Raw genomic sequence first — 10,176 nt, forward strand, 5'->3', positions numbered from 1 at the left:
TTATCAGAACATCCAATGGCAACTCGTATGATATCTGTGGCGATACCATCTCTACTGTCTTGCCCCAAAAGATTATAGATAGATAGATGATAGATAGATAGATTAGTTTTTATTCACTGTATTCATTTTCATCTTCAAACTGTTTAGCATGCCTGCACAGAGCTATATCTCTGTTTACATTAGAGCATATGGCACGCAACAATTATATAAAATTAAAAATAACCCAACAATAAACACTCATAATCGTTTTCTGAATATATTAGCAAAGTTGCGTCGGAAGTGCACATACCCAAATTATTGCAATTATTACAGATATGAAAATGAGCTATAGCAATGTGTAGATTGGTGAACATACATAACCCAAAAGATTTCAGTCATTGAACCGATCTACCGAATGTGTCCAAAACTTCCCATTGCAGAGAGGATAAATTTTACTCGAGCTTTGTGGAGTCATAGACCATTGAGAGAGCAGCTTGTAATGTTTTTCTGTAACGTTAACACAAAGAGGTCCTGCCGGATGAGGAATTAGAACCCCTATTATTTCCTTTTAAAGCTTGTACACAGATGCGATTTCAAAGTATTAAGGCAAAAAAGAATAGAACAACTGCTCAAGTTTCCCTTCTTATAAATTATTACCTCAGGACTTGACATTTTACCTCCAAACTCACACCATCTTATTCATCCGTTATATTTTATTCTACATAACTTATCCATTGTCTGCACTGAAAGCATCGCGGAACTAGGTCCATTTGAGGCCTTCCCACCATCGTTTTGAAATTGCCATTATTTACAGTTCCTTGATATGTATTTACATTGTGATTTACCCAGTTAGCCGCTTAGCTTCCTGCTACCTTATTTATTTATTTTATATATTAAAAATGTTTATAGACTGCTATTTCATTTTTCAAAAATTCAAAGTGGTTTGCAACAAAAATACATAAAAACATGTTTTTAAAAGGTTTTAAACAGATGTCAATTAAGCACCGAGGAAAGGTGTGTGCTCAGTTGCCTGCATAGGCCTGACAGAACAGAAAAGCTTTCACCAGAAGGTTTCTTTGTTTAAAAGAAAAGAAAAGATGTGAGCAAGGATATATTTAGGTGTTGACATTGTATTTAAGCTATTCCAAACATCTCAGGCTGCATCTGTACAAGGATTTTGTATCTGAATAAAAATCCATTGTCACAGGATCCTAGAACCGTAGAGTTTGAAGGGACACCCAGGGGTCATTCGGTCCAACCCCCTGCAATGCAGGAATCTCAGCTGAAGCATCCATGACAGATGGTCTACCCAGCCTCTGCTTCAAAACCTCCATTGAAGAAGAGTCCTTTCCCCTCTCTGTAGTAACCATGGAATAACTGCGAGCTCTTCTTTCACTTACACCACGGAATTACCTTTGAGACATTCAGCCATTGGGCTATTACTTTTAGATGTGTAGCTTTATATTAATCTACTATATCGAGACATTTTATTCCTCCTTTGTTGTAGCTTGTCTCCGAGGTTGCCATGGGAACGCTAGCTCTTTTTCTTTTTTGCCACACAAAGTTTGTAAGTAGTTTTTGCTGGTTCAGTCATACCCTTTTGTCACTCTTGGCCATTACGTTTTCAAATAGATATAAGTAGCCTAGGAATTTCTAATGCTGCAACGTTACATAACCATGTGAGTCCTGCCTGAGTCCATTTTAAAAACTCTTTTCAACCTTCATAACTTCCATTTAATTTAAAATATATGGTTGAAGACAACCCGATTCCTAGATACGTTATCAGCATAACTGCCCAATTAATTGCTCTCCCTTTCATCAAATTTGCTTTAATTGATTGCAACACATTTATTTCAGGTTTGGATGAGCTCATTTTTGTAGCCAAACGACGTCACCAAACCTCCCTGTTATTTCAATGAATTTCTGGTGCAGATTTCAAGGGATGAGTTAAGGAAAGCATTACATCATCAATGTACAAACAGATTTTGGAACTCGTAGACTGAACCTTCATCCCCGTTGTATCTTCTGTTGATCTTATTAGGACTGCTAACAATTCAATACATATTAGAAAAAGGAAAGGGCAACAACTGCAGAGGGCAACAATTTGTGTCTGGCTCTTCTGTTTACATAAACTGTCCAGCAAAGGGCACCTAAAATGATTCAGGGGATGGAATAATAGAATTATAAAATTGTAGAGTTGGGAGGGACCCCTAAGGATCATCTAGTCTAACCCCTTGCAATGCAGGACTCTCAACTAAATCATCCATGAAAGATGGTCATCCAATCTCCATGGAAGGAGAGTCCACAACTCAAGGGAGCCCATTCCACTGTCAGACAGCTCTTACTGTCAGGAGGTTCTTCCTGATGGAGCAGCTCCCTTATGAGGAAAGATTGCCACATTTGGGGTTTACTAGTTTAGAGAAAAGGCAAGGAAGAGGGAGCATGACAGAACTTTATACAGGTAGGCATGGCACGGAGAAAGAAGATAGTGAGAAGTTTTCCTCTCTCACTAGAATTTGTGGACATCCAACAGAGCTGAATGTTGGCAGATTTGGGACAGATAAGTGAAAGATAAACATGGAACTCACTCCCACAGGAGGCGGTGAAGGCCGCCAGCCCTGATGGGCTTAAAAAAGGATTGGACAAATTCATGGAGGGCTATTGATGGCTGCCAGCCATGACAGCTGTGCTCTGCCTCCACAGTTGGAGGCAGCAATGCTTCTTTTTTATTATACATTTTTATTAATTTTTAACATATTAATTAACATTCATACAACAGAACTTCTCATCTTATACAATATTTTTTGGGGTCTTCCGTCAACACCTCTGATGATTTTCTGTATTTATCACTTATTATGCATTTCTTAATTTCATATTACCTTTAAATATCTTTAATAATTACCCTCATTTTCTTTTTTTTGCAATATTTCTAATAACGCACCTTACAAAACTTCTTGCAAACCTACTAGCGTAATCTGTTCATCACAATTACTTTTCAAATTGTCCGTAAATTTACTCCAGTCTTCTGAGCATCTCTGGTCCCGCAGGTTTCGAATCCTTCCTGTTAGTTTATCTAATTCTGCATAGTCCATCAGCTTCATCCTCCAGGAGGCAGCAATGCTTCTGAATGCCACAGGAGGGGAGAGGGCTCTTGTGACCCGGTTTTCCTTGCAGGGTTCCTGCAGACATCAGGTTGGCGACTGTGAGAACAGGATGCTGGATTGGGTAGGCCATTGCCCTGATCCAGTAGGCTCTTCTTATGTAAGAGAATGGGATCTGGGCCAGCGAAAGGGCGTGGCCTCAGAAGGGGGCGTGGCTTCCAAAGAGGGCGTGTGGCCTGACCAAGAGACATTGCCTGGGGAAAGTTTGAAGGGCCAGACAGAGAAACCCATGGGGGCCACATTCAGTCCACAGTTTCGAGGTTTCCTGCTCCTGATGTGAAAAGGGACGGGGGGGGGTTCCACACAGTTTGTTCCCCACCTTTCATTTCTCCTTCTTCCGCAGGAGGCCTTGCTCAGCCTCTGGGTGTCGTACAGCGACGGCACGACCGCCCCGCTCTCCTTGTATGACCCCAAGGACTACACGCTGGTGGTGACCAGCCAGGACCGGGCGGTGGTGTCAGTGATGCCTGAGAGAGCCTTTCCGCTGGTGATGGCCGAAGGCGAGGGGGCTGGCGAACTGGTCAGGGCCGAGCTCATGATCTGCGAGAGCTGTCAGAAGACCAAGAGGAAGAGTGTGCTGGCCACCGCCCTGGCTAGCGTCCGAGTGCATTTCAGCTCCGAGGAGGAGCCCACCTATGACTACGAGCCTGTCCAAACGCCCAGCAGGCCCGGGCGGGAGAAGGGGAGCCCTGGCACCACGCCCCGGGTGGAAGGCGACTGGCACTTGCCGCCCAGCCCGGAGAGCCGCCCGCCCAGCGCCGCCCTCCCGACCGAGGACTTCCCCACCATCCCCACAGGTTATGTGCAGGTGACGCGGGGCCTGACGGACCTCGAGATCGGCATGTACGCCCTGCTGGGTGTCTTCTGCCTCGCCATCCTCGTCTTCCTCATCAACTGCATCGTCTTCGTCCTCAAGTACCGTCACAAGCGGATCCCGCCGGAAGGCCAGACCAACATGGACCACTCTCACCACTGGGTTTTCCTGGGTAACGGGCAGCCCTTGCGGGCCCAGAACGACCTCTCGCCGCAGCCGGAGAGCTTGGGCAACCCTCTGGAGAACGTCCAGACCTGCTGCCACGCCGACCACCACAGCAGCGGCTCCTCACAGACCAGCGTGCAGAGCCAAGTGCATGGGCGGGGGGACGGCTCCTCGGGGGGCTCCACCAGGGACCAGAGCGAAGACCCGCTCAACTCGCCCACCTCCAAGCGGAAGCGGGTCAAGTTCACCACCTTCGCCACCATGCCCTCCGAGGAGCTGGCGTACAACTCCATCCCCATCGCTGACGAGGAGGACTTGGAGTGGGTCTGCCAGGACATGGGTCTCCAGGGACCCGAGGAACTGCACAACTACATCCACAGGATCAAGGAGATTGCATAGCAGGCTTGGGCCCCACGCTTACCGGAGGCGGAGGGGGCTCCCTTTGGAGAATCGGAATGGATCAGCCGCATCTCCCTCCGGCGTTCGCTGGGCTCCCCTGCGGCCCTCCTCTAAGTGGACCAGCCCGCCGCTGGCCCTGCTATGTTCAGAGAGAGAAGGGGGGCAACCCCCTCGGAGGGGGATGGATCCTTTTGCTCAGAGGGGGAGCCGGATGTGCGGAAAGCCGCTTCTGCCGCAACTGTGGAAGTGCCAGGCGACGCGCTGGGATTGGGTGGGGGAGACTGGGCCAGCTGCGGCCAGCTGGTGCTTCTGCCCATAGCCAAGTATTTAAAGGGGTGTGGGGTGGGTGACGCCGCCAAGCAGGCCGAGAGGAGTGGAGAGCTCAGGAGCCACCATATGGAATTGCCCCACAGAGGGGATAAGTCCTTGCACCTGATTTCGGTTTGGCCGGGGGAGAGGGGGAAGCTTGCTCCTGGCCTCCCCAAAACAACCACTGCTGCCTTTGCTGCCGCCCGTCTCTGAAAGGCAATCCTCCCCTTGGCTTTTCTTCTTCATTTTTTTTTTTTGCACAATAAATGTTGACTGTTTTTTTTATATATATAAAAAATAAAATAAAAAAGATAATATTCAGGGATTCTGTCTGATCGGGTGGGACCTGTGTGGAGCGGTGCTGCCTGCCCAAGCCATAATCTGATTCCTGCAGTGCCCTGCCCATGCACCTGGTCCCGATTCTTCCCAGACTGGATTTGTTTACCTGATACGCAATCTGGTTTTCCCAGTGAGGGTGTGTGTGTGTTGTGGAACAAAGTTGGAACCAGGAGCCTTGCAGGCATGTACATCCTTGCACCATATATCAGTGGAATAAGTCCCTGGAAGAGACTGTCTGGTTCCCTTTCTGGGACAGCCTCCCAGTATTTACTTGCTTGGTGGGCTGACTGGGTGGGCCTTGCAGCCCAACCAGCAGTCATAATGGTGGTTGCAGCGTTCCTTCCCTTCTGCTCAGCAGTGCTTCTAGTCCCTAGTGAGGCAATGCAACCCACCTTCCAGAGAGGGGGGTGGTGGACATGCTCTCTCTTTCCTGTAAACTCTCTTCCATTCCTCTTTGCCAGCTGAGCTTCTGGGAAGGGAGCTCCTCTGTGTGACCCAAGGAAGGAGGTCTTGCACAAGGGGGAGGCAGGTTAGGAGGCAAGGCTTAAACAGGGCATTGGGATAGCCGTGGCTGTGCTGTTTGGGGCAAGGTCATCTCTTTGCACGCAGAAAGTCCCATGTTTCAACTCCAACAGCATCTTCAGGTCAAGCTGGGAATCTCCCCTGCCTGATACCCTGGGAAGCAGCTGCCAGTTAGCGTAGACAGTACTGAGCTACATGGACCAGTGTTATAGGGCAGCTTCCTATGGCCCAGTGGGTCAATGTGTGGGAGGAGGGCTGGATTTCACATTTTGGTTAAAAAACACAAGCTCCTCTTGGATGCCGGATTCTCATTTCCCCCTTCATGGGTCTCTCTTTATTTCTCCTTGGGTTGATCTTCTTTTCCTTGGTTTGGGGTGGGGTTGGGGAGGCAGGGGTGTTGGTCCCCGCAGGTGAAAACATTCATTTGGACGAGACTCCAAAAAAGGATTTGGAACTCAAGTGTTGCTGACAGGGGTGGCGTCTTTCAATGATATCTGAGAGTCTGTGGCAGCGCACATCACAAGGCTGATTGACCCTCCAAGACTCAGAGGGGGTTTAGGCACTAGGGGGATCAAATATACTCAGAGTCGCAAAGTGATTTCATGCTCTTTATTCAGCTCATAGTTGTGAGGAGGAATGAATGAATGTCCCCTCAAAGTATCTGCTTTATATACATTATTTACACAATGGGCTGCACATGATTGGTTAATTCTGGAATTCTACTGTAAGCCAATCAGGTTGTGGATTCACTTATATCTGGAGCATGATTGGGTGGTTCCTGCCAACCAATCATGCTGCTGCATTGTTCTTGGACCAATCAGACTGCTGCATTCTGAATCCTATTGTTCTAGGACCAATCAGACTGCTGCAATTTGGATCCTATTGTTCTAGGACCAATCAGACTACTGCAGTTTGGATCCTATTCAACTCAGTACATAACAGGGGATATATTGTTCGGAGTGGGCCTTGGATAACTGCCCTTCCATGTCAGTCATTCCAAAAGGTCCCCTTTCCTTTGGATCAGAACCAGTCTACCCATGCAGGAAAATCACATGGTATGGTTCCTAGGTGGACCCAGGTTGCAAGGGGTGGGGGTGGAATCTCAGAATGAAAAAAACACATGACCCCCCCCCTCCCCATTGGGACTTCGTTGCTGTCACATGTTTGAAAGAAAAACTGGGAAATGAAGCCTAATGGTGGACTACAGCCAATGGTGGCAGCCCATGGAGTAGAACTCTATGATGTCACCTGTCCTGGACTGTACCACTGAAGGGGGAGGGAAGGGGAGTCTCATGACCTTGGATATCCCCCCCCACAGCCCCGACCCATCCTCTCAATTAAAGCAATGTAAAATAAATATATTAAAATTCAGCTAGTAAAAAGAGCACAGCATAATTAAAAGCCCTCCCTTTTTAAAAAAGAGCTCCCAAAGGCCGTTTGGAAGGACAGCAAGGAGCATAGAAGCCAAATTCTAGAGGCCAAGGTCCCTTCGGGCCCCCAATAAAATATTTGAGGGGGCTGCCCCCCCAAGTTGATAAGGATTGCCATTCAAATAGTGTAGGTGTCCCCCGTCATGTGATTGATTATGTTGGAAGGGGCTTACCTGCCCGCCCCCCCCCCAATATTCAAGTTGGAACCCCTGGCAAGGAGGGAGCCAGTCTGGCTTCTCTAGGGAGGGAGTTGCAAAGTCTGAGAGCAGCCACCGAGAAGGCCCTGCCCCACACCAAGCATGCCTGTGAGGGGGATGGGACTGAGAGAATGGCCTCCCTTGAAGATCCCAGAGCCCAGGCAGGTTTGTAGGGGAGAATATGGTCTTTCAGCTAGCCTGGGCCTAAGCCATATAGGGCCTTCTAGGTTATAACCAGCTACATTTCAGCCACTCAGAGAAGTGTTCGCACAAACATTTCTCTACCCTTCATCCAGGAGAGGTAAAATCAGCCTGAGTTCAAGGAAGGTTTCCAGCCAAGCAAAAGCATTCGGAGAGGGAGCAGGAAGTGGTCTGAAAGAGTCCTGGCAGCCAGTCTAGAGGGCCACATTTGTCCACTGGGCGTGAAGTTGCCCACCCTTGTACTGTAGCTATTTATTTATATAAATATTTATAAACCAGCTGCTCATATAACATTTCCAAAGTGGTGTATAGTGGTGTATAGCAATATATGCCAATACAATCAAATGTAAGACACTGATTTAAAAAACAAAACAAAACAGCAACAACGATTGGCTCTTCTTAAGAAAATGTAAATCACTGAATTGTCCTGTTAGCACAAAAAAGCTCCTGTTTATTTTCTTGATTTAGTCCATTTACACAATCCACCCTTCCTCCACGTAGCTCAAGGTTCTCCTCCCCATTTTATCCTTGCAACAGCCCTGTGAGGTGGGTTGGGCATAGAGGCAGGGACTGGCCCAAGGTCACCCAGTGAACGTCATTCAAACCATTGTTTCCCAGTCTGATGCTCTAACTGCTGGCTCTCTTAAGATGAAACTCCGGCCTAAGTTTTCACGTGATGAAATATCAAACTACTGCTTGGGTTTTTGCATTTATTTCCCACCCTTTTCTCCCAGGAGCTCAAGGAGCTGTGCATTGTTCTTCCACTCCATCAATTACCGCATTTTTCCCTCTATAAGACTCACTTTTCCCCTCCTGATAAGTAAGGGGAAATGTGTGTGTGTCTTATGGAGCGAATGCAGGCTGCGCAGCTATCCCAGAAGCCAGAACAGCAAGAGGGATTGCTGCTTTCACTGCGCAGCAATCCCTCATGCTATTCTGGCTTCTGAGATTCAGAATATATTTTTTCTTGTTTTCCTCCTCCAAAAATTAGGTGCGTCTTGTGGTCTGGTGCGTCTTATAGAGCGAAAAATATGGTAATCCCCACAACAACCCTGTGAGGTAGGTTAGGCCGAGAGGCAGCAACCGGCCCAGAGTCACCCAGTGAGCTTCATGGCTGAGTGGGGATTCGAACCCCGGTGTCTCGGAGGCCTTGGTCCAGCACTCTACCCGCTAGACCGAATTGGCTTTCTAGAGATGCCTGCAGGTTAGCAGCAGGGATGCCAGCCGTTAACTCTGCTCCACAGCGTGGGACCAACGGCGCAGAATGCCTGACTTCCAGCTGAAGTCGGCCAGGCAGTTTTGAAGCGCAGGGGGGGGGGGGACCAGCAGCCTTCTCTGGATGGTCTCGGTGATTGTATTAAACAGTTTGAGCTCTGTAAATCCCACTGTGTGGAATGAGATAATGGAGCTCGCCTATCACATTTCTTCCTGTTCACTGAATGTGGTCTAAGGCTGTAGTTTCCCTCCAGAAAGTGTGAGGAACAGCAAAGTGTTCTGAAATCCCCTTTGTTGGTCTGCTGCCGCTGCTGCTGCCGCTGCATATTCAGCCAACAGTTGAATTGCAGCAGTTCTCCAGGGCAAGAAAGACAGGTATCGCATTGCCCAAAGTCCAATTTCTTGAGAGCCAGATGCGAGAGTGTCAGACTAGCAGCTGGAAGTAGACCAAGGTTTGAATCCCCCCTAGTTGACCTTGGGGGACAGTCACTGCCTCTAAGCCTTGCATACCTCACAAGGTCGTTGTGGGGATTACTTTGAGGAGGGGTAGAACATGTACCCCACAGTGAGCTGCTTGGAGAAAAAGGTGGGATAAATACGGGGTTTTCGGTTGTATAGAGAACAAACAGAAATTTTAAAGTCTACATAAAACACCTCCCCCGGGTGCCAAATTGAATATAAATCTGGGGGGATAGGTAAGCCCTGCTCCACATAATCACATGACATGGATGCAAACACAGCATTTGAATGGTAATGCCCATCCACTTTGGGGGGGTGGCCCCCTCCCCATGACAAAACAGGAGAGCAGATGCATTAGCAGCATATATAAGGAAAGAATACATCAATGAGAATCAAAAGCAGGTGTAAATTCAAGAATAGGAACTGGACCCTGGCAGAAGATCAGGAGAACATCAGGCATGCCTCAATTGTCCTGGCAGTTTTTGACAGATGTTCTTATCTGTGTGATTCAGAGGTACAGAAGATAAAATTCAACCGTAGCACACCAGAAAACACTGGCTGTTCTTTTCCCTGCAGGAAATGTAGGTTGTGGGTAATTTTCTTCTAAAATTGCAAGGTTGCAAATGGTTTTTTATGCCATGCTTGCGAAGATAGATAAATGAATGAAAATGAATAGATAATTTGGATTCCCTACATAAATGTTGGTGCATCCTGGAAGCTGGGCAGTCCCCAGAACTGCAAACTTTGGATGCATGGACATCCAATTAAGCCGAGTGTTGGAAGATTCAGGGCAGATAAAAGAACGCCCTCATTCATGCAGCACGTAGTGAAACTATGGAACTCTCTTCCACAGGAGCCAGAGATGGCCACCAACTTGGATGGTTTTCAAAGAGGATTGGACAAATTCATGGAGGAGAGAGCTATCAATGATTACTAATCACGATGGTTATGCTTTGCTTCCACTGGTGCCATCTATAGGGGGATGG

General features: G+C 47.6%; 1 protein-coding gene across 3 annotated transcripts in view; it reads left to right on the top strand.

The window, feature by feature from the left end:
* The window catches only part of TMEM132E (transmembrane protein 132E), a 124,588-nt gene extending 119,440 nt beyond the window's left edge, over positions 1-5,148 (top strand). For all 3 annotated transcript variants that reach the window (XM_083479192.1, XM_083479191.1, XM_083479193.1), the window contains exon 9: positions 3,484-5,148. In XM_083479192.1, coding sequence (XP_083335318.1) covers positions 3,484-4,518 — 1,035 coding nt within the window. In that variant the 3' untranslated portion in view covers positions 4,519-5,148. The remainder of the gene's footprint in view (positions 1-3,483) is intronic.
* The last annotated feature ends 5,028 nt before the right edge of the window (positions 5,149-10,176 follow it).

This window comes from Podarcis liolepis (assembly GCF_965112155.1).
Source record: "Podarcis liolepis genome assembly, chromosome: 16".
In the NCBI taxonomy this organism is placed as follows: Eukaryota; Metazoa; Chordata; class Lepidosauria; order Squamata; family Lacertidae; genus Podarcis; species Podarcis liolepis.